The sequence below is a fragment of the Podarcis pityusensis genome, assembly GCF_964106645.2.
Source record: "Podarcis pityusensis genome assembly, chromosome: 7".
Classification (NCBI taxonomy): domain Eukaryota; kingdom Metazoa; phylum Chordata; class Lepidosauria; order Squamata; family Lacertidae; genus Podarcis; species Podarcis pityusensis.
Window position 1 is genome coordinate 80,304,521 of NC_138031.1, and position 25,581 is coordinate 80,330,101.

The 25,581-nt window shown below is 42.1% G+C and overlaps 1 protein-coding gene across 1 annotated transcript in view; it reads left to right on the top strand.

Moving 5' to 3' along the window:
* The window catches only part of GABBR2 (gamma-aminobutyric acid type B receptor subunit 2), a 305,881-nt gene that overhangs the window by 91,095 nt on the left and 189,205 nt on the right, over positions 1 to 25,581 (top strand). The window contains exons 4-5 of the mRNA XM_081014706.1: positions 21,404 to 21,505; positions 25,502 to 25,567. Coding sequence (XP_080870832.1) covers positions 21,404 to 21,505; positions 25,502 to 25,567 — 168 coding nt within the window. The remainder of the gene's footprint in view (positions 1 to 21,403; positions 21,506 to 25,501; positions 25,568 to 25,581) is intronic.

Below are 25,581 nucleotides of genomic sequence, written 5' to 3' on the forward strand. Positions count from 1 at the left end.
CCTTGCCTTCAACCTTGTAGCTGTACAGAATCTATAATAATCACCTATCTTGGGTAGACTATTCGTATGCAGCCTTTGGCACAAGCCATTATTTCTGCTGTAGCCACAGTTACCATCTGGATAACGGGAACGAGCATCTACCTTCTCACACATGCACACCTAAAGCCAGGCGTGCAGGATTCCTACTGCCTTACAATGGTCACCTCAGGAGTAAGGGAGCAGCCAGAGAAATTTCAGGTCTCCAGCTTGGCAATGCCAGCCTGCCCCCCCCGCCACTTTTCCAGGTAGAGTGGTACCTCGGGTTAAGAACTTAATTCATTCCGGAGGTCTGTTCTTAACCTGAAACTGTTCTTAACCTGAAGCACCACTTTAGCTAATGGGGCCTCCTGCTGCCGCCGCGCCGCCGGAGCACAATTTCTGTTCTCATCCTGAAGCAAAGTTCTTAACCCGAGGTACTATTTCTGGGTTAGCGGAGTCTGTAACCTGAAGCGTATGTAACCCGAGGTACCACTGTACTGTACACTAACAACCAGTTGCATGATCCCAGCAACCTAAGCCATGTGGGAGGTTAACTGGCCCTTGAGTGTGTTCACAAACCGGTACAGAAATCCAATGAAGCAGTTTATTGAAGAAGGAAAAAGGAAGAAGAGGGGAGGAATAGCAAGTACTGTATGCAGTTCAAAATAGAAATAAATGCCACAATATTGGTATAACTATCCCTACACTTAATCCAAACTTAATTTACCCTCTGTGGCTACTTGTGGCATAGGCCGCTTTAGGCATCAGTTGCTGGTTACTGGAGTGTGCGAGGGGATTCAGAAAAGACAAAGACTGCAACACAGTTGTCATCTTTTAAGGGGTATCTGACCCAGGTGGGTATTGACTGACAAGTGCCTCACCCAGCCAATCATAATTCATGCTTGTCAGGAAGAAGTTTCGACATCTGCTGGTGGTTGGGGAGATGGGCAGATGGGCAGACACTTTGCAGAGGACTCTCCGTATATATCACTGCTGGACATGATTTAATTAGGACCTTTACATATTTAGCAAGGGGCCGCCTTACTCTTTAGGCACAAAACCAGCCTTTGTCACAGCTGTGTCTGAAGTTCAAGCATCAGCCTTTGAATGACCACATCGTATTTGCTTAGCCAGTGTGAAGCTGGGAGTCTGTAAGTATCCTCTCCATTTTGGGGAGAATAACCGGTTTTCCTAAGAGGGGCTGTCTCTCTCACAAGGCTGTTTACAAGGTTTTAGTCAACTGGGGTTCCAGCCTGGGCATTTCTGCAGGAGGTAATTGGCCTTCCTCTGCACCCCAGAGGGCTTAATTTGCCGATGGTGGGAAAGCTCACAAGTCTCGCTCAGGGCCTAATTTAGGCTGCAGAATTCTTATTCCCAGTGATAATCCGCGTTGAGAAGGAAAACGAAACTTGATGCAGACCCCAAACTGATTATAGCAGTGCCAACAATTGGAAATAGCTAGGTTAAAAAAAACACAAAGCAAGCCCTCCCCCCCAAAAAACCCAGCCCATTTTGGTATTTTGCAGCAGCGGCTTTCAACTTAAGGCTGCCTTGCTTGTAGCCAGTGTTTGCAGTAGAAACACATCATCTTTTAATGTAAACAGCATATGCAGCTGTGTCGCTGCCAACAAGTCTTGGTGTGGTTGAACAGCCTCAAGCTGGCTACGGTTTATGTGATATCCTTTTAAAGTTTTGTATACCTATGGGTTTTGTTTGTTTTTTAAGTCTACACCTAAATATGTAAAATGTGAATATCCAAAAATGTGACAAATGTTTAAAAACACATGCTTTTTGTGATCACTGCTTGAAGTAAAGTTGATGGGAGTTGGCAAGGGTGGATCTCTTAAATTCAGCTCCTTGATTTTCCAGGCTTAAATTCAGCTCACATTTTCACAACAGTTCACAATAATAATAATAAATTCTCGCAAAAAAGTTGTCAGCATTCAAGTGCACATTTTTTGCTAATATACACACATCTCTGGAAACATTTCCCCTGTGTGTAATGCATTTTTGTATGCTACTTTCACCAAACAAAAATTTTTGTATGCTACTTTCACCAAAGGGTGACGCTGTGGGTTAAACCACAGAGCCTAGGACTTGCTGATCAGAAGGCTGGCGGTTCAAATCCCCGCAACGGGGTGAGCTCCCGTTGCTCAGTCCCTGCTCCTGCCAACCTAGCAGTTCGAAAGCACGTCAAAGTGCAAGTAGATAAATAGGTACCACTGCGGCGGGAATGTAAACGGCGTTTCTGTGCGCTGCTCTGGTTCGCCAGAAGCAGCTTAGTCATGCTGGCCACATGACCCGGAAGCTGTACGCCGGCTTCCTTGGCCAATAAAGTGAGATGAGCGCCGCAACCCCAGAGTCAGTCGCGACTGGACCTAATGGTCAGGGGTCCCTTTACCTTTACCTACTTTCAACAAAAAACATTTTTTTGTGCACACCTTTTGTTACGAGAACTGAAATACAGAATTCAGAGAAGTGTGAATTTCCAAATGCACCTGAGTTTCACTTCATGCATTGTTTTGGGAAGTGCAAACTGGGAAGGCAGAATGCACTTGTCAAATTGCTGTTGCGGACTTTTAAATCCATGACACCCGACCCCTTTTATAATGGAAGGAATCATTTCACCTAAAACATGTCCTCGTGTTTTAGTGGCTTGTTTCCAGCAGATTTCTCCTATCAACCAGGGTCCCTTACTGGAAGCTGCCACAAAGTACAGGAAGTCATTACTAATGTTCTCTGAACAGCAGAATGCTAACTTAGTTCAGCCATTGGTTCCAGTGCTGTTATTTTTATAAGACAAAAGAGAAAGAACTTTGTGCTCCAGTTTACGTTGGCTTGAGTTACACTGAGGTGCAGTTTGACTCGCTTTAATACTAAGTCATGATGTAGTCTCCACTCCTTTCGCTCACCCATTGTTTCCTTTTATGTGAGTTGGGGGATTAATTTTAATTCCCGTGTTGTCCTCCTGGTATCCTGTCAAACAACTCTTTAATTTGCTTGCAAGATAAAAACAAACAATTATTTAGTCTCTGGCAGATTTAAACCAGTATAGAGGGTGGAAAGGAAGAATGATTGCAGGTTATCCTTGGCACTTACCTTCCAAAAGTCCAGAGGCTGACCTTCCAGCCATTGTACCATTATTATTATTATTATTATTATTATTATTATTATTTTAAAAAGCTTACTAAAGTGTACAGAAGTGGTATTTGTGTTGGTTTTTTCCTTTTGGTGTTTTCCATCAATGTCGGTTTCATTTCTGCGAGATAACTTTAGGACAGCTTGTCTGTCAAGAGAAGGATGGCAGATTAATAAAGGCAGTTGCCTCTGGCTTAGTTGCCCCAGGAGCAATTTGAGGAGGACATGGCAAGACCTAAAGAGCTATGCACTCAATGGTGGGAGATGCTTATCTTTCATGTCAACATGGTCACCTTTTATTATTTTTAATGCATTCATTATTTGGAATGAGTACATTTTTCTTTTTGGAGATATGAAAGGCAAAAAGCATGTTGTTGTTGCTATATTATTATTATTATTATTATTATTATTATATTTTTACCCCACTATTTTCCCTGATGGGGCTCAATTTGGCTTACAGTTAAAATAAGAACCACTAAAAGCATAGAAAAATCTATATGAAGCGATGAAACATTGATAGAATTAAAACTATATACATATATAGAACCTATTAAATCCATACCAATGATTACAATAAATAGCCAGTGCAGCTGTTGAAGTTGTACAAGAAGTTGTACAATTTGTACAAGAAATCCAATCATGTGCAAAGTTGGCTTGGAGAAATGGTGAAACATTGTTCTTTTTAATGTTATTTAGAACATTTGTATGCTTCACTTATTATTATTTATTAAATTTGTACATCACCCTGCGCCTGAAGATCACAGGGTGGTTCACAACATAAAAATGCAAAATGAGAACACAAAATACGTAATAAAGCAAAAACAGAAACAAACCAATAAAACTCCTACACACAAACACATTTAAAAGGCCATAGAATTTTAAACACCTGGTTACAGAGAAATGTTTTTTGCCTGGTGCCTAAAGGACGCGGGTGGCACTGTGGGTTAAACCACAGAATCTAGGACTTGCCAATCAGAAGACCGGCGGTTCGAATCCCTGCGACGGGGTGAGCTCCCGTTGCTCAGTCCCTGCTCCTGCCAACCTAGCAGTTCAAAAGCATGTCAAAGTGCAAGTAGATAAATAGGTACCGCTCCGGTGGGAAGGTAAACGGCGTTTCCGTGCGCTGCTCTGGTTCGCCAGAAGTGGCTTGGTCATGCTGGCCACATGACCCGGAAGCTGAACGCCTGCTCCCTCGGCCAATAAAGCGAGATGAGCGCCGTAACCCCAGAGTCGGTCACGACTGGACCTAATGGTCAGGGGTCCCTTTACCTTTAAAGATATGTAAAGAAGGTGGCAGGCAAAGCCTCCTTGGGGAGAGTATTCCACAAATGGGGAGCCACTGCAGAAAAGGCCCATTCACATGCTGCTACCTTCCAGACATCTTGTGGAGGAGGCACACAAAGAAGACCTCAGATGATGATTGCAGGGTCCAGGTTGGTTCATATGGGGAGAGGTGGTCCTTGAGGTATTGCCGTCCTGAGCCGTTTTCCATTAAGCAGACCAGAATAATAAAAACGATAATAAAAATGCAAAACATTATATGAACTAATAGAAATCTAAAATAGCAAAAGTTTTAAAAGCAGAAAAATATCCATAAAACCTGTATAAAAAGCAATAAAATTGACTGCTGAACAACTCTGATAATACAAATGTCTTAATCTTTGTATTTGCACCTTCCTCACCTTTTAGGAGAGGACATTCCTTCATCCAGGTGCCACCACTGAAAAAACCTTCTCCTTGATCACCACATGGCTATTTCCTCCCCCCTCCCAGGCATAAGATACTTTGAGGAGGGCCTCTCAAGTAGACATTGAATTTATGTTTTCATTTATTCAATTCAATTAATTACAATATCTGTAAACCTACTTTTACAGGAAATGGAACAAGGTGGCATACAACATACTTGGTAAATATTAGGCAGATGTAAAGTGTCTTGGTGGCCAATTGGAGCAGAAGAATCACATCTGTAATGTAGGCATACCTAGTCATGAGTGCTATTCAGTGCATTCCAAACAGCCAGAAATATGAGAGGATCCATGGATTGGTCATTTTATGATAATATGTTTAAAACAGGAAGCCAGAGCATGAAACTTAGAGCATTGGCTTCTCTAATGTGATAGCATCTTCTAAACTGAGTCCAGTCAAATGATGCCCAGATACAATGGTGGACTTTGCGAATGTAGAGCTGTTTGCATGCACTGGGAGGAATTGCACATGCTGAACAGATGGTCATTGTGCTCAATTTTGGCAGAATGATCACTACTTGTTTGGGGGGGATGTGTTCAGTCTTTGCTTTACCTCCACCTGTTTGTGCTTTTAAAAGATGGCTACTCCCAGCATCTGTTAGCCTGACTCATGTAAGCAGTCCAGAGGCCGAAGGTGTATTTCTTTTACCTACTTGGCAGAACTATTTCACATGTATTGCTGTCAGGTCTGGTTTTCTGGAAACAAAGAGGTGGTCAAGCAGACATGTTATGATGCTCAATGGGAAAGCACCTTGGTCTGTGCCTCAGGGATGTACTGTTCAGTCTGAGGAACCATGCTAGAGTTAATAGCCTTAGCAGACCAGTTGTCACGCGGTGTCACATGATCTCTGCTATAATAGCATCCTCTAGCCTGCTTGAAGATTTACTTTCTTGGGCTCCATGATCACTGCAGATGGTGACAGCAGCCGTGAAATGAAAAGACGCTTCTTCTTGGGAGAAAAGCGATGACAAACCTAGACAGCATCTTAAAAAGCAGAGACATCACCTTGCCAACAAAGGTCCGTATAGTAAAAGCTATGGTTTTCCCAGTAGTGATGTATGGAAGTGAGAGCTGGACCATAAAGAAGGCTGATCACTGAAGAATTGATGCTTTTGAATTATGGTGCTGGAGGAGACTCTTGAGAGTCCCATGGACTGCAAGAAGATCAAACCTATCCATTCTGAAGGAAATCAGCCCTGAGTGCTCACTGGAAGGACAGATTGTGAAGCTGAGGCTGCAATACTTTGGCCACCTCATGAGAAGAGAAGACTCCCTGGAAAAGACCCTGATGTTGGGAAAGATGGAGGGCACAAGGAGAAGGGGACGACAGAGGATGAGATGGTTGGACAGTGTTCTTGAAGCTACCAGCATGAGTTTGACCAAACTGCAGGAGGCAGTGGAAGACAGGAGTGCCTGGCGTGCTCTGCTCCAGGGGGTCACGAAGAGTCGGACACGACTAAACAACAACAAAGCCTGCTTGAACAGGGGGAACATTGAGATTTTGCAAGGGTGTGGTTCGAACTACTCTCCAGTTAACACAACAGGAATCTAGTCTAAAAATGTTGATAATAGCCATTCTTATGTTGATTAAACCAACTCTTTTTATAGCCTGTCTTAAATTAAACACCACCTCAATGAAGTAGATTGCAATTTGTGCCTATTTTAAATAATGGTCTCGCTGAAACTGAACAAGAGCCAAACTGTAGGCAAGAATAACATGGAACAAAATTAGTTCTCTGTACTTGACCGCTAATCAGCCTCGCTCAGGGAGAATCAACACATATTGAAAAAAGCAGAATTGATCCAAGCTTGAAAGCACTTGCATTGGATATTACACTAATTGGCAGGAGCAAACTTTGTTTGTAATTAAAAGCTTACTTCCGTGCTTCACCTTTTCACCTTACCACCTGATCTTAAAAATGCTTACTTAGAATTAAGCCCCATTGGTCCATACTTAGTAGAAAAGGTGATTAGGGTTGCCACCTTAATGTCTTTAAAGACATTAAGAGACATCTACAACACAGACATAAACTGCTTTCATAGTTATTTTCTTTCTCCAGGGAACCCTGGGAACTGTGTCTGCTCATGCATGTGGAACAACTTACTATTTTTATGTTTTATTTTAACAGAATTGTGTTATTGTCATGAAACTAAAATGACCAGGAAGTCATTTATTTACTTGCAATAGCAAAGTTCTACTTAACAATAAAGTTTTTTAAAAAAAGCATTTAGACTGGTAAAAAATAAATGAACCATAAATTTTCACTAAAGGTAGATAGAACATATGCATTGCATCCCTGTTATGTGTCTTTCTGCTTAAGAGTATGGAAAAGACCCTTGCTTGAGATATTGGGAGCCACTACCACTCACAGTGTAGTATATATGTCAGCTAAGATTTTCTTTCATTTTCAAAAATTGAAACTTATTTTAAAATGTGCAAACTCTATAGCTTCATCTTGTCCTAAATATAAAGCATAGTATGTATGATTGAAATGACATGAATCAAGCTGTTGAGAAAGTTATAAACATGCATATTAATGGATACCTTTGTTTGCCAACTTTTTGTGTATATTTCTGTTTTCTGTATCATATATTAACCTCAGCATTGTGCATGTCTATTGCATAGCTGTCAACTTTTCCCTTTTCTTGTGTGGAATCCTATTCGGAATCAGGGAATTTCCCTTAAAAAAAGGGAAATGTTGGCAGAGACTCTTCTCCTGCAAAAGAGGGGAGGGGTTGTGGGCAGGAGCCGATCTCCGCCTCAAGCAGGGGGCGTCAGCCCCCTGCCTCTCACTCACCTGGCTGGCGCACCACGCCCACGGGCAAGCACCCAACCAGGTGCCTTGGAAGGGGAGAGCTTATAGTTGGATTAGCATCAACAGGCTCCACCTACTGGTGAATAAACCCCCTTTCTGACTCACCCCCCTCCGAGTGGGTGGAGTCAACTGATATGATCCAATGCCTAAGCCAATACCTTTTCACTTGCTGCAATCAATAAAGTTGTGGCCTTTTCTTGCCCATTAACCTTATATCACGTGTCCGTGTGTTTTCATTCCACTACGCGGGGATCGGGTCCTCGAACCACAACTATGGTCTATTGCAACATGTCCTATCTTAATTATTCAGGCCTTAATTGTAAGCATTCTTTAAATCAGGCCGGATTATTGGAATTTAACCCTCCTTTTTTGTAAATCTCGTATTAGAGAATAATACAAATCAAATATGTGGTATACAGCTTTAAAGAGTTAGTGGCATACAGTGATAATATGTTCTTCATATGACCCAAAGTAAATATTTCTAAAATACTGTACTGTACTGTACTGTACTGTAATGCCTCAATGTTTGTTTTATAAGATACAATGGCATTTAGTCATTAATAGGGTGTGAAATATGAAAGTGTTGAGATATTATATTCAAGAGTTGGCCTCAATTTATGATGAGAAAGTCTGGGTAGGGTTCTCATCTATCCCCCACCCAAAAAAAATACGGCTTGAAAAATTGCCATTTGTCAATGAAGCATTAAGTAACATGCAGTGAAGTCTTATACATGTTTACTCTGAGGTAAGTTTGCTAGTACTCGGTGGGGCTTATCCTCAGGTAAGTGCGTTGCAGCCTTGCAGCATGATCTGTCTGACAATAACACACTGAACTTGGCCCGGTTAGAAAACAGCAACAACCGCAGATCTCTGAGCCAGAGGTGTTATGTGTTGACAGGGTCAGCGAGAGTTTATAGTGCATTCCAGGAAACATGCAAAACACTTGAGAAAGCAGAATTTACTCAGGTTTTCTGGAAACCAAGCTCAAAATAAGGTGACTTGGCTTTAAGAAGTCAAAATAAGGTGACTTGGCTTTAAGAAGCTTAATCCTAACCCTGTCTAATCAGAAGCAAGTCCTATTGAATTCAATAGGTGTGTCAGGGTAGAACTGTAGCCTTAGCCTCTTTAATCTAACTTTTTATATAATACAAGCTGACCAACTTTTCCTTTTCCTTCTTTACACTGAGGGACACATTCAACCTTATTCAACCTTCTGGGGGCCACACAAAGGGGAGGGTGTCTAGGTGAGGGAGGAAAATTTGATTGTGGGGCCCAGAGTTAGTCACCTCTGATATAATACCAAGTACATTCAACTTCTTGCAATTCTTGAGTTCAGTCCCTCAACTGAGCTAATGCTGTTGAATTTACTAGAGCGGAAGTTCTCAAATTTCTTTCCCTTATGGACCACGTGGAAATTTCTTAGGGTCTTGGAGGACCACTTAATGATTTTTCTGCCCGTTGTAGCAATTGAAAGGAACTGTGCTGTGTGGTTTTTAGCTACATTTGCATTTCTTCTTTTATTTCTTATATGTTGTGTTTTAGAACATTTTTATTATAATAGAATAAAATGCAAAAGGAAGGGGGGGAAATGCAGCCTCTGGACTAGAGCTTTTTAGCCAATATGAATGAGAGAAAGAGAGAGAGGGAGGGAGAGAGAGAGAGAGAGAGAGAGAGAGAGAGAGAGAGAAACCTACCATGTTTAAGTTTCATTGAATGCAGCGGGTCTTGATTGCGCAGTTAAATGATGAAGTCTCATTGATTTCAGTATTATTAGACAACTGGATGGATTACTGCAATAATCAAGAAAATGAAAGTCTAAGAAATAATAAATTATGTTGGACGTATTAAAATGGAAGTCAAACGATTTATTTCTCTTTTGTCTCTTGCTGCTTCTGTTCTTTTAAAGCCTAACCTCTCATTGCGTCAAAAAGAAAAGAAAAAAACCCTCAGAATTTAGTGTCCCAATGTTTTCAGTTGAAGGCATAATGCAAGTTAGATGCTGTCAAGTTGTTCACATTTATTTGTTTTCTTTTTTAATTAGTCTAATCTAATCAAGTCAGGCTTTGTGTTGTGGCCATACTGGCGTGTTTTCTTTCCTGGACAAAGAGAGGCAGACTCCCGTTTTGTATGTTCTTTTGCCACTTTCAGCTTACATGTAGTCTATATATATTAAAAAGAGCAGCAACCGAATTACTTATTTCAGGTAGGTAACTGTGTTGGTCTGACGCAGTAGAAATATATAAAAAGAATAAAAAAAATTGTCCAGTAGCACCGTAGAGACCAACTAAGTTTGTTCTGCATATGAGCTTTCGTGTGCATGCACACTTCTTCAGATACACTGAAACAGAAGTCACCAGACCTTCATCTATAGTGAGAGGGTGGGGAGGGGTATTACTCAGAAGGGTGGTGGGAATGGGTGATTGGCTGATAGGTGTGGTAAACCTGTTGACGACTGCAATTGGTCTTACAGGAAAAAGCAAGGGATGAGATGATGAAAAATAGCTTTATCATGTATAATGAGATAGGAATCCAATGTCTCTATTCAGACCAGGTCTCTCCGTGGTTTTCAGTTTGGTAATAAGTTGCAATTCAGCAACTTCTCTTTCCAGTCTATTTCTGAAATTCTTTTTTAATATGACAGCTACTTTGAGATCTTGAATAGAATGTCCTGGGAGTTTGAAGTGTTCTCCTACTCGTTTCTCAGAGAAACCTGAACACCTATCAGCCAATCACCCATTCCCACCACCCTTCTGAGTAATACCCCTCCCCACCCTCTCACTATATATAAAGGTCTGGTGACTCCTGTTTCAGTGTATCTGAAGAAGTGTGCATGCACACGAAAGCTCATACCAAGAAGAAACTTAGTTGGTCTCTAAGGTGCTACTGGACAAATATATATATATATATGTATATATATATTTCAAATTACTTATGAGTAAGTACTCACTGAGGAGCTCGTTCAAGAATGAACCTGTTGCTGCGGTGGAAGAACATTCTATTGTAGTCTTAGTCTTCTTTCTATCAAGTGAATCCCCTTTATAGCTCAAGTTGATTAGAGTGTGGTCCTGATAACGTCCAGGTTGCAGGTTCAATCCCCATATGGGACAGCAGCATATTTCTGCATTACAGGAGTTTGGACTAGATGATCCTCAGGGTACCTTCCAACTCTGATTTTATGATTCTAAGGCTCCAGCTTGCTGTATGAAATCAGGGTCAGCATCAGGACCTGGCAACTGTCAGCAGGGCCCATGGCTGGTGCCTGCCTTGGGTCCCCTTAATATTTCTCTCTGTCCCAAGCAGCTTTTGTTGTTTAGTCATTTAGTTGTGTCTGACTCTTCGTGACCCCACGGAACTGAGCACGCCAGGCTTTCCTGTCTTGCACTGCCTCCTACAGTTTGGTCAAACTCTTTTGAGTAGCTTTGAGAACACTGTCCAACCATCTCATCCTCTGTCGTCCCCTTCTCCTTGTGCCCTCAATCTTTCCTAACATCAGGGTCTTTTCCAGGCAGCCTTCTCTTCTCATGAGGTGGCCAAAGTATTGGAGCCTCAGCTTCAGGGTCTGTCCTTCCAGTGAGCACTCAGGGCTGATTTCCTTCAGAATGGATAGGTTTGATCTTCTTGCAGTCCATGGGACTCTCAAGAGTCTCCTCCAGCACCATAATTCAAAAGCATCAATTCTTTGGCGATCAGCTTTCTTTATGGTCCAGGTCTCACTTCCATACATCACTACTGGGAAAACCATAGCTTTTACTATATGGACCTTTGTTGGCAAGGTGATGTCTCTGCTTTTTGGAGAGCCAGTGTGGTGTAGTGGTTAAGAGCGGTAGTCTCGTAATCTGGGGAACCGGGTTCGCGTCTCCGCTCCTCCACATGCAGCTGCTGGGTGACCTTGGGCCAGTCACACTTCTCTGAAGTCTCTCAGCCCCACTCACCTCACAGAGTGTTTGTTGTGGGGGAGGAAGGGAAAGGAGAATGTTAGCCGCTTTGAGACTCCTGAAGGTGAGTGAAAGGCGGGATATCAAATCCAAACTCTTCTTCTTCTTCTTCTTCTTCTTCTTCTTCTTCTTCTTCTTCTTTTTAAGATGCTGTCTAGGTTTGTCATCGCTTTTCTCCCAAGAAGGAGGCGTCTTTTATTTTCGTGGCTGCTGTCGCCATCTGCAGTGATCATGGAACCCAAATTTCGTGTAGTGCTCCCAACCTAGAATTGGTCTGGGCCATGGTGGGAAATTGAAAAGGTGTAGCTAGATCCAGCCTGTCATCACTGCTTTAGAGCATGGTCACTGAAGTACTGTTGGTTTCTTTAAAAAAATAAATAAATCTAGATTTACATGTTCTACCTGGAAATAACTATTCGAATGTTAATTTGCCACAGCTTCTTAGATTTATTGCTTTAAATAACAGTTCAAATGTTAGTAAATCTGCAGCGTGTTCTGTAGTGAAATATTAGTGTTTTAAACCACCAGCAACAATCCGAATCCTAATTTTCTACCTAAATGGTCCACCAGTTCCTTTGAGGGTCAGCTTCATACTGTTTGGCAGCTCCCTGGAAAGCAGGGCTTTCAGGAGGTAGCTTTTTATGGTATTTCCATAAAAAATGTATTTCCACTTTCCTTGTGCAGAAGACTCTGAGGGACACACCAGAGCAAGCCCACCCATGCCACCCTCTGGTGGCAGAAGTTCAGCAGGTGTGCTAGCAGTATCCAGTGCCAGGTTTTCTGCTAGCAAAACATGGTTTCTCCTTCCTCCATTCCCTGCACCCTCCCCCATCTCTTTCCCCAAGTCTCCTCTGGCAGGTTGGGAGAACACCGCAGAACAGTGCGTGAGGGGAGAGTGGGCCGATCCTTCTGTCCGACAAGCAGAAATACTTGCACTGATGGAGCAATTGTATTAGCGCGATGTTGAATTCTACCCATAAGTATTATATAGAAAAACATCATGTTATGTTGGCGCACAGATAAGTACAGAAACAGAGCACTCTATGACTTTGTGGGGTCTCCAGTCCAGCTTGGTATCACTGACATCGAAAACATACCTTGACACACAGGAAAGGTGCCTCACTCACCCTAATTTACCTCGTTATTTGGCCCGTACGTAGAGCCAACATCCCTTCCGGCTGGATATCCTCCTTGTTAGCCACTTGCAGAACTCAAGTCTTGTTTCTGTTTTGTGGACTACATTCCAACTTCCAGGACTGTTTCCTTCCCCCAGGGAAGTGGTAGCTTTTAGACACCAGTCACCAAAAGCCTTCAATGCACATTTAAGCAAGCAGCTTCTAGTCATCAATGCCCCTTTAAAAAGCCCCGTCATTTAACAATTAAGGTAAATAAAAGCCAAGAGAACCCTGTGCTATTCAAGTGTGAGTAAGAAAGTGATGGTGATTGCTCTGTATTCTGGTATCCTCCTAAAGATGAGGCCGGAATACCATGGGGTTCTAGACACATGGAAACAGCCCCCATGCTGCTCTGGTGGTGAATGAATCAGTCTTGACTCTGCAGACTTCCTGCTTCTTTAGGTACTTTACATTTTTCCTTTTGTCTAAGAAGCTGCTCTTCAAATTCCGTTTTTGGGTGTCTAATTATAGTTTTGCGTTTATGAAGGGTTTTTTCATTACAGCATTCCTGGAGCATGTCTTTGTCTGCTCTGTATCCTTGGCTTCCGTCCAGTGCTTGACATAGAAGTTTCTTTGAACCATTTCTAATTCTTACGTGCCAGCACCCCAGCTTCTTATTCGTTTTGTGTAGATCTCATTGTTCCTTTACAAGCATTGTATTCTACAGAATGTTCCCCATTTTAAAAAACCTAAACCTTTCCTTTCTGCCTTGCGAGGAGAGTTGCCAGGAGGTGTGGTTCTGTCTTTTGTTTGTTTATGTATTTCCATCCCACTTTTCCTAAAGTCAAAGTGGGTAACAGAATAAAATACAAATGAATTGTTAACCATTTAGGGCTTTACAGGTGAGCACCAGCAATTCTGATTGTGCCCAGAAATGAGGTGGTGAGCATTGACGCTCTTTACGAACTAGTGAGACATGGCTGATAAAGGTAAAGGGATCCCTGACCATTAGGTCCAGTCGTGGCCGACTCTGGGGTTGCAGCGCTCATCTCGCTTTATTGGCCGAGGGAGCCGGCGTACAGCTTCCGGGTCATGTGGCCAGCATGACTAAGCCGCTTCTGGTGAACCAGAGCAGCGCACAGAAATGCCGTTTACCTTCCTGCTGGAGTGGTACCTATTTATCTACTTGCACTTTGACGTGCTTTCAAACTGCTAGGTTGGCAGGAGCAGGGACTGAGCAACTGGAGCTCACCCTGTCATGGGGATTCGAACCGCCGACCTTCTGATCGGCAAGTCCTAGGCTCTGTGGTTTAACGCATTGAAGCTCTTTACAAACTAGTGAGATATGGCTGATATAGCCAAAGCCTGTTAGCAACTGGGCAGCTACATTTTGCACTAGGTTAAGTTTCCTGGATATTTTCAAAAGCAGACCCATATTAAACAAAGTACAGTAGTCTAAACCTGGAGGTTACCAGAGCATGAATAATTGTGCCATGGCTAATTCTGTACTGAATCCAGCCAAATCCACTAGGTGTAATATAATCATTTCTGCATAACATGATAGCCCATTTTTAAATGTGACATCCAGAGAGGGGTGATCGGAAAACATTTTCCAATACTGTTACTTCCCTACTTCAGATATTGACACAAACACATATTCATACACATATTCATGTACATATGTACATACATGTTTACAAATATAGTTATTAAATTATGTAAGATGCCTTGAAACCAGCTCCCTAGTTGACAAGATATTATAGTTGCAGCTGAAATCAGGGAATTAATATTTTCTTCATCAGAACTTTGCAGTTACCTCATTTACCCCATGGCATGACACTCTTATTTTTTCCTTTTTTTAACCCCCCCCCCCCAAAAAAAAATTCCTTTGAACTTTGTGGTTCTAAGAACAGTATTTAACTTATGACAACATCTGCAACAGGAACTTACCAGTTCCTGCAAAAATGTTTAAGCTATCCCAACCATCCTTTGTGTGCAAGAAAAGCTTACCCCCTCCCCCCAGAAGGACTATTTGAATTGAAGAAATGGCTAATGGAAGGAATGGTTATCCTTGCTGCAAACTACCCAAGTGGCTTTCCTCCTGCATGGGTTTCTATACCTTATTTTTGGATCCAGCTTCATCTTACAGAATTTCAAAGCATTTTACATAAACTCACTTCCTTGACCTCAACTTCAGTTACGATCCATGGACTGTAAACTAGGGAGCTGTTCATGGTGCTGAAGGTAGGCATTTTTCAAGCAAAGATGTCCTGTTTTCCACCTCTTGCTTCCATATTGCCTGGAACTTTAGAGACAGATCACCATTCTTCCCTTCCCCACCATCATGTAGCAACTACCTCACTGCATGTTAGAATTTGTGAGAATAGAGTTGGGATTAGATGATTCCCACTGGCTCCCCTTTTCCATGCATCGCAGGGTCAGAGTTACCTGGTTCTCCTCCCCTCCTCTTCCCAACGTGTGCCGGTGTCAGAACACATCACCTCCTCCATACCTAGAAAGAGGGAGCCTGCAGGAGGGTCAGAAGGTGTCTTCCTTTTTCTCTCCTTTCAAGAATGCCAGAGCTGGAGCTCCCTAACCCCAGAATACCTCAGTTGTGTGAGCTTTAGGCCACTCTGTTTCAAACATTCAAACTCAGCATGATATCCACTATGCCACATCTAGGTTCTTGCAACTTGTCAAGGGGGGCTTTTTAGATCAGTCATTTTACATTTTCCCTGCTAGGCATCTGTTGTAGATGAAGCACTCCTATAGGGAAAGCACAGCCAATGAATTGTCTAGTCACTTCCTGGTTGTTAGCCAGTAGGGATCTGCTTTGAACTTTTTAAAGGAAAAGCAGGAGAATTAAAAGGGATGCAGGTGGCGCCGTGGGTTAAACCACAGAGCCTAGAACTTGCTGATCAGAAGGTCAGCAGTTCGAATCCCCGCGACGGGGTGAGCTCCCGTTGCTCAGTCCCTGCTCCTGCCAACCTAGCAGTTCGAAAGCACGTCAAAGTGCAAGTAGATAAATAGGTACTGCTCCGGCGGGAAGGTAAACAGCGTTTCCGTGCGCTGCTCTGGTTCGCCAGAAGCGGCTTAGGCATGCTGGCCACATGACCTGGAAGCTGTACGCCGGCTCCCTTGGCCTGTAAAGTGAGATGAGCGCCGCAACCCCAGAGTCGGTCACGACTGGACCTAATGGTCAGGGGTCCCTTTACCTTTACCTTTTAGGAGAATTAAAATAAGCCCGAGGTTTGTGAATTCTTTGTTATTTCTATCTTCCTACTTCATGTGGTTGTGTATGGAGCTTGAGAAATCCCTGAAGTCCTTTAGTGCATTCCTCCTTGCAGAACAGAGTAACTATCATTGTATTGTAGGACTTGGATGTAGATAATGGATCATGCGGTGTATAGTTTAAGCAGAGACACCATTGTTTGGATCCCCAAATGCCAGCTTATTTTAATTTCAAGAATGGCAGTGAAAGCAAAAGCCGTTTTCACTGTGTTCTGTTTGCTCCACACATTGGAATCACTAACTCTCTGGATTTTTTTTTATTTTTTATGTGCCTGGTTTACAGGTTGTTCTTTAAATAGAACACTGAACTTCAAAGATGTTAACAGATAAAAAAACTTCAAAGACTCTTTTTGTCAGATAAAAAGAATAATACCAAGCTCATAACTGATCCCTGTACTTAGAACGTCTGTGTCTGGCTTTGTGCTGTACTGATACTGATGAACTAAGATTTCTTTTAAAATAAAAATTAGTTAATTCAGTCTCTATACATGTAAAAATATCTTTTATTGTATCCATTCCCCCCATCTCCCCTTTATTTGATTCTTTTCTCTTGTATGTAATCTTTTGCTGCCGACAGGTTTTGAAAAATCCAGTGCTCCCTCTATATTTCTTGTTGATTCTTCCCATCTGGGGCACCACTGTGTTCTCTGCCGCCCTGGGTCTATGCCCAACGACTGTGCCATTCTGTGTCACTACTTTGCAATCCTGTTGACGTCAGTGCCTCTCTTTTTGTAATAAAGTAAAAAATCTGATCCAGCATTTCTATTTTTATATCTTAGCTCTTTGCGTATAGATAATAGACAGTGCTTATAGTTCTAGGCCTTTATCGTGCACTGTAATTATAGAAAGTCACATGCCCGAAAATACAAATTTGCTTGCTTACAATTTTAGATTCAAAGCACCCTTCCTACTGACATACTTCTTTATTAATCCCAGAAACTATAATCTCTTCCTCTCAGATGTGTATACATTTTTAAAGAGTCATTGTTTTAGATTTATTTCTTCAATAAAATTGAGGAGTCAATATTTCTTCCTTCCTTTCTTTCTTTTTTAAAGAAAAGAACTTTGCATAGGAATCATTAATGGAGAAAACCTCAGCAAATTTATGATTGTATGAGCCATCTGCTCTGTCCAGTTCTCATTCATTATGAATCTCTGATGATCAACATCTGGTGGGATTATGCCCTCCCCCCCCCATTCATACATACATCTATATATATATATATATATACTCCAGCAACAAAGGATTTATCCAGCAGTACTTACATGCAGCTTTGGTTCACTGGGGAGTCACTGATAATATGATGAAACAAGAAATGTTATTGGAATTGTGGATTTTAGCTTAGAACTAGCAGTATAAACATTAGCTGTTGGAGAAATGCTTTAGCTTTCATATGGAATCATTAGTGTTGCTAATGTAGGCTAATTACTAGCAAGTTATCAACAAGTGAGCCATTTTATCACCATTCATTATACTTACGTAACTTCTATTAGTGCCATGCCCCTTTGGCAAGCTTAGTAGGTGCAGAAATGATGGTCCTGCTAGGCTGGCGTGCATGCATATATATATATATATATATATATATAGCACACAAAACTGAATTAATAATAACTGATAAATAATTTTAATTGAGAAACCACGTAAGAGATAAGGTGGTTAATGACTATCCTGAAGTTAGCAAAACCTGAACCCTCTTTGTGGTGACTATCTGGAGCTTTTGTTTGGAAAGAGCACGTAAACCTTTAGAACTATTTTGTGTTGGAGAAGAAGCTGCTATTTTCATCTCTCACAATAAGGGACACTTGTGGTTCGAGGACCCGATCCCCGCTTTGTGGAATGAAGACACACGGACACGGAATATAAGGTTAATGGGCAAGAAAAGGCCACAACTTTATTGATTACAGCGATGGGAAGGCGGAAAATGAGGCAGAATGGCTGGTGCAGCAGTAACTTAGACTGCTATCCACGCCCCTTCCAAGCTGCCTGGTTGGGCGCTTACCTGTGGGCGTGGTGCGCCAGCCAGGCGAGTGGGTGACGTGGAAATCACGTCCCACCCACAACACCTCCCCTCTTGGAGGGAAAAGAGGCTTTCTCCAGCTATGATAGGATGTCCTATCTCCCACTCAAAGCACACAGACAGAGGCTCTTCCTTGTAAGTAAGACACGTTCTTCATCAGGCAAGTAACAGGTCAGGCACAGTGCTCAGGAGTCATGATACAGGAGTTCTGGGGAAGAGTAAGAAGTTCAGAAACAGATGGAAGCAATGTAGGTGTCCCAAGAAGTTTCACCACCCCTTCCACCAGCTTTTAAAGACAGGGCATGTTCACTTGTGATATACTCTCTTGCCTTTTGGGAATGTCAAGATTGCATGTGTGCTCTTCCATCTGTGAAGACCACACCTAGTTGTAGTGGACAAGGCTGCACCCTCCTGTTTTGGGTCTTGTTTAGTGTTGGCTATCTTCTGTTCATCTTCTCTCCTCAACTGAGGTCTCTGCTCCACAGAAAGGACAGAGGCGAGAGGCGACAACCCACCTTCCCCTTCCAAAGCAGCTGAATTTGGGGGTTGAAGAGGGAGGTGCACCCAGCTCCAACCTAGGTTCCCACCATCTCCCTTCTGTTTCTTCTTCTTCTTCTTCCTCCTCCTCCTCCTCCTCCTCCAGCATCAGAGCCTTCCAACCCAAGCCCGAACCCAACAATACTGTGAGGATCATGAGAACAACTTCCAGGCATCCTTATTTCCCAGGTGTTATAGTGCTTTGATGGGTCACACATTGATTCTGAGCACCAGTTACCTGAAAAATACGCATTCAGAAGTTGTGGTTGCATGAACTAGCATGACTGGGGGAGCAGATTATTCCATAGCTCGAAATCCTCACAATGGACAAGGGTATGTTTTGAGGCTGTTTTTCTGTTTTTAGGCTGACTTTCTGGTAGTCACTTAGAGAGTGGTGTCAGAAAGCTCCCTGTCAGTTTTGTAGGGGTGGCAGTGGTGGCAGGGCCTATCATGAATTTGCCATTGTATGCTAATGTCATTTTGTAGCTTTTTGGATCCAGTATGAGTTGGAGACCAGATTTCAGTAGTGATGAATAGAACTGATTCTGCAACAGTGGAAATACTGGAACAGAGCTGTGCACAGATTGTACTATTGTGGGCATGTTAGCTAAGCAGACATTTGCTTGTTTTCCAAGAAGCACTTGACATTGCAGTGGAGGCTGGTATGCCAGGGCCCTCTACCCTAGAATGTTTTTAGAATGAAAAAAATATTAGAACTGATCTTTGCGTTTATGGCCTCACACTTCCTGTCTTGTCCTGTCCCTTTTCTTCAAAATATTATTTTGATTCTGTCCAGTTTGTCAAAGCTCTAGCAGCTGCTCTTTGCTCTTTCTGCGTTTTGCAAATGCTTCTGTCTCCAATTTTCTTGTCATTGTTTTCAGAACACATAACATCTTTACTGTCTAGCTGGTTGACTGTGGACTTAATTTTTCTTTTGTTCCAAAGCTGAGTCTTTGATCCTTTATTGAAGAAATGATGGAAATACTTCTTTTGCATTGCAGCGCATTCCAAAAAATTAATTAGTTTTTTTCCTGCTGCTACTTCCCTAGTAATAAAAGTGTGTCATTGCCATAGGTAAAGGTAAAGGTACCCCTGCCCGTACGGGCCAGTCGTGTCCAACTCTAGGGTTGCGCGCTCATCTCGCTTAAGAGGCCGGGAGCCAGCGCTGTCCAAAGACACTTCCGGGTCACATGGCCAGCGTGACGAAGCTGCTCTGGCGAGCCAGCACCAGTGCAGCACACGGAAACGCCGTTTACCTTCCCGCTGTAAAGCGGTACCTATTTATCTACTGCGCTTAGGGGTGCTTTTGAACTGCTAGGTGGGCAGGAGCTGGGACCGAACGACGGGGGCTCACCCCGCCACGGGGATTCAAACCGCCATTCGATTGCCATACCTTGGACTATAAGGTGGTTTTGTTTATGTGGGAACTTTTGGGATACAATATGGTATCAATTTCAGGTGAATATGGCAGTAAGTTCTTTGAAAGGGAGGGTTGGTTACTCTGCTGTTGATTGTCAAAGCTCCTGATTGCCCTTCTTGCATGTTGACAGGAAAATAGAGGTTTTACTCACTGCTGTTAGATTGGGAGTCATGTCATGGAATTGGGACCCTGGAGAAAGTGGATCTCAGAAATTCAATACCTCAGGTTAAGTACTTAATTCATTCCGGAGGTCCGTACTTAACCTGAAACTGTTCTTAACCTGAAGCACCACTTTAGCTAATGGGGCCTCCTGCTGCTGCCGCGCCGCCGGAGAACGATTTCTGTTCTCATCTTGAAGCAAAGTTCTTAACCTGAAGCACTATTTCTGGGTTAGTGGCGTCTGTAACCTGAAGTGTATGTAACCTGAAGTACCACTGTATTGATGTTTGGGTGCTAATAATCCCAGAGAAATTTTGTGAATGGCCCCAAATAGCTGTATATTTCACTGTTTTCCAGACATCCAAGTGTATACTGATATTATTATTATTAACATTCACCGGCTTACATCTGAGGTTTTTGGACATTCAATTTTTTTTCCTGAGATGGTCAGGGTTCACATGTCAATATCAACTTCCATCAAACGTCAGCTAACAGGGAGCTTTCGCATTTAAGAGAAGGGACACTACCAACATTTATATAAACATGGTGTGTGTGAGATTGTATAATGAAATTTCTGAACAATACAAATTATTTTATTTCTTCTGTTGTGATTCTGTGCTTTTATAAAATAAATACATTCACAGTTTTGAGTAGCAAGGTTTGAACAGCACCATTACAAGTAGTTTATACTTTCTTTGTCTTCCAGTTTATTCTATTATTGTTGCTAATTTAAAAAGAATGCATCTGTGTATTTAGTGAGAAGATTGCTCATGGTGCTATACATGCCTACAACAGAAAAGGAAGTATTGGCATCAGTTTGGATGTATTAGAAAATGTGAGGAAACTTTAGAAAGAATGTTCACATTGTAAGATCCATCTTCATGTTGCATTTCAGGGGTTCAAGAATTGTGTCTAGGTTTTAGGAGTCAATCAGGGTCTTGCAGATTGAAGAGGAGCTGCTTTCTTGTATGCTTGTCTGTAACAGCATAGCATGTTATTTTCGGTGTAACAGATATTACAGTCTCAAACCTGGAATGCTTGTCAGGAAATCCCCACTCCCACACTCCATATGATTTAATATAACACCTGTACGGAAGGGTGACTAACTTGGCATCTGTTTGAATCATGCTATGGTGTTGCGAGACAGTGGCGTTTTCAGTGGTTGGTAACCGATGAATTCATTTTTGCCTTTTTTCCCAACCTGCAACAGGTACGGAATGATCTGACTGGTGTCCTGTATGGGGAAGATATTGAAATCTCAGACACAGAGAGTTTCTCTAATGATCCCTGCACAAGTGTCAAAAAACTCAAGGTGGGTGCAGCTATTATTAAGAAGCAAACTGGGCAGTAGAAAATGAAATAATCATTGGCAATAGAATTGGCATTTTGCTGATAAATTATCCATGCAGTGCTGTTTGTTACAAAGAAGTAAATCGTATAGGATGCTGTGTTGTAATGGTGCAGGAATTAATATTGGAGGTAATATAATATTGGATGCATTAAAAGCAGTTGTGGCTCATTTTAAAATGCACTAGCAGAGTCAGATGGAGCAAAGTAGAAAAGCTGTGAATGCTGCAGTCTCTCACCCTTAGGTTCGTTCTTTCGAAAAGTGTACATCTAAGTTACCAACTGAGTACCAAATAGGAAAAAAATAGGGCTGTATCTAATGCTGGTCTTACACAAAGAAGACCTGCTAAAATTAACAGAACTAAGTTAGTCATTTGTAATATAGAGTGCCATTTAGGCATAGGGCTCCTGCTGCTATCTAAGGGAGGGAAATATCTATGAGTTCACTGATAAATTTCACATTTTTGGCGAAAGTGGGAAACTCATTGGTCCTTGCTTTATAGTATTGGCCTAACATATAAACACATGTGCCAGAAATGTGAGCTGGTTCTACCTTATAAAGTACCGTATTTTTTGCTCTATAAGGCGCACTTTCCCCCTCCTAAAAAGTAAGGGGAAATGTGTGTGTGTCTTATGGAGCGAATGCAGGCTCCATGGCTTCAGCGAAAACAACGCGAAGCCTCCAGAGCGCTCCCGCTGGGCTCCAGATGCTTCGGGCGGCTATCCCTGAAGCCAGGAGAGCAAGAGGGATCAGTGCGCACCGACCCCTCTTGCTCTCCTGGCTTCGCTTCGCTGGAGAGGCACTGCGCAGCTTTCCCTCTCTGTGCAGCGCCCCTTCAGCGAAGTGGGAGGAAAAATGGAAGGGGCTCCGCTTCTCCTGCCGCTTCGCAGAAGGGGCGCTGCGCAGAGAGGGAGAGAATTTTTTTTTTCTTGTTCTCCTCCTCTAAAACTAGGTGTGTCCTATGGCTGGGTGCGTCTTATAGTGCGAAAAATACGGTAAGTGGCTTAGTCGGCAAAGCATGAGACTTTCAGTTTCTGGGTTGTGGGTTCAAGTCCCACGTTGGGCAAAAGATTGGGCATTGCAGGGGGCTGGACTTGTGGTCCCTTCCAACTCTACAATTCTATGATTCTCTGTGTGTGACAATATGTATCCAACATATACATGCTGTGATGAATGTGTGCACATGTGGGGCAAGATGAGCCTAGCGGTGAATGCATGTGGACTTTGACCCACGTACCAGTGTGCAAACTATTTCCCCCTTTCCACAAGAAGCAACAGTAAAATCCCACTTTGCACGAGAAAACTAAACATGGGTGATTGCACTTGTGTGATTTGTTAACTTTACTAATGTTTCCCCCCTCTAGTATCCAACTAACTAATAATCAGAGTAAAGCCCCTGGAAATAAATGAACTTATGTTATTTGCTTTAGTTGAATGCAGCCTTCTGTGCGTGAGATTTTCGCTCTGCTGTTGGGTCTTGCCCGCATCTCTGCCATTATCTCTCTTTATGATGTATGCGGCCTAGATGCTGAACAGTAGATTATAATTTTCATGTTTATTACATTAGCCCTTCAGGACTGACCAAAAGTCGTAGGAGATCAAGGTTCCCTGCTGGAAGCAGATGCTATTCCAGTTGATTGACACTTCATACCCTCTGTGTGAATTGCTGCAGATAAAAAGTAGGGCATACACATCTAAATTCTTAATGCCCATCTTTCTATCTTTTTATATCTGGTCTCCTCAGCAAAACCAGACATTAATGCATTAGTGTGTGCTTCTCAAAAATCTGATGAAATGCATGTTTTTCAGTGACCATACGGAGTGTTTTTTTTTTTAAGTAATTCATTCTAGTGTCAAAAATTCAGTCCTTGATATCTTGATTTTTGTTTTTATTTTATTTTTAATATTTTTAATATTTTTAATATTAATATTTTTAATATTTTTATTTTTAATTATTTTTACTTTCTAATCAAGCGCCCTGAACTTAATTTGCACAGGTAATGGATGGAGAAATTTAACAATGGAAACCAAAGACTGCCACCTTTTTGTGTGTGTATACCAGGACTTTCTTTAGTAAAAATTGAGGTACTGGTACTTAAATCTTGATAAAAGTGTCGTGGGTGCTGGCACACAAAAGCTGCCATGGGCAGCAAAAAGATGCTGATGGCAGTACTATTACAAAGAAAGCAAAACAAAACCATTGCTTGAAGCTTTCTAGAGATTTTGAGACATTGTTATTGAGCTGTCGTTACCCTTTGCACTTTAATTTTTGGTCTCTTGCCTTGGTCTCTGCTGAAATTAATTATTCAGGGTTTTCCCCAAGTTGTCTCCTAGAAAAACCAGACTCGTTCCCAAGAAGGATAGCCAGCACTGATGAAAATACAGAAGTGATCATTTTGAAGAGACCATCAATGGCAGCCCCTGCACTGTGTCCGTGTTTTCCACTCCCTTGTGCCTGCAGACATTTTTGAAACATTTTGATAATTTTTAAAAAAAAGTTTAGTAAAATACAGGATGGCTGCTTAGCACACTATCCACATGAGCAACAATTTATCTCTAAAAAAAACACCCCCAAAAGCAGTGCAAAGATACTTTCGCACTCAGCAATGTCTTGGCATTTCAAAATATTTTCATTTTGCCCTTTCTGTATCTTCTTTTAAGGGTGAACTTGGCTATACCAGACACTGCTCAGAATTCAGCTTACTGAGTTTCACTGTCTCCTCCCCTCCGAGGTGTTTCTTACCATGCCATTGGTGTCATTTTCCTTGGCAGGTGAAGTCACGCCTCTTCGCCTAGGCTTTCCGCGAGAGGGGATGTGCATTGGGTAGCTGAATTTTTGTTTCTGCTGCTGGTTTCAGTTGTAATTGAATTCTGTATTTTGTTTTTTACAGTATTTTTATTTTACTGTTTAATGTTGGGTTTGGTTTGTGTGTATCTGCTGCCTAGCATCTCCCAGTGAAGGACAGATTATTAATAGTTTTAACAAACAACAAACAAATGATTTATCAGTAAAATTGTGATAAGCATTTGATCCCCTGTGGGGATAGCAAGAAAGCTAATCCTAAAGCCCTGTTCCCATGAATTGCCTTGGTGCCTCTGAAACATCTTTTGAAGGTTTTGAAATCCTTCCAAGGGTCTGACGCCTGTTAAGTCTTGTGACTTGACTGGGTTAGAATCCCAACTGGATTGTGATTTGGTGGGAGATTAAAAATATTTATACCTAGGACTAATGTGCCTTTGTTGCGAGTGAAAAGCATACATATATAGTCCATATTGTTGCACTGGTGGGCTGAATCTGGTTGCTCCACTGGTGCAGCCATACAGCCCCAAACTCATTGCTCCCCAACCCCCGTCCAGGTTAAGCAGCAGCGAATCTAGTGCTGGTTGGTTGTGGTTCTGCCTCAACACATGGTGCCACTTCTGGTGATATCTGAATCCTAGACTACCCAGGAGGTGCTTGTTGGTGTAAAATATGAAGCACCAATTAATTTTTTCTATAAACAAAGAGCATTTCAGTAATATAAGGCATTATAAAGGATGCTGTATGGACCACATAAGCCTTTGGACCTCAGCTTAATTAATAGACTCATCTGAAAGAGCACTGTTGGTTGCCCCCCATGTTACAGAACCCTGATTGGCTTTTGCCAGAAGTCAGGCTTTTAGTGTTGTGAGTCCTGTGTTGTGAAATACCCTTCCAGCAAAGATTCGGCAGTTATCCTCACTTTTTTTGTTTTCAGGTGTCTTTTGAAGGCCATTTTATGGGAGCAGGCCTACGTGGCTGTTTAAACTTTCTTGATGAGCTAGTCATTTCAGGCTTTTTACGGTGCCTTGTGTATTGAGCTGGTGGCAATAAAAAATAATTACTAATTATTATTAAATAATTACTAATTATCTCACACTTGTGAGAGGAGGAGAAGGTGGTGATTTCACTAATACGTCACTTTTTATTGTATTCTGCAGGGAAATGATGTCAGAATTATCCTTGGCCAGTTCAATGAGGAAATGGCGGCAAAAGTATTCTGCTGTGTAAGTAAAGAAAA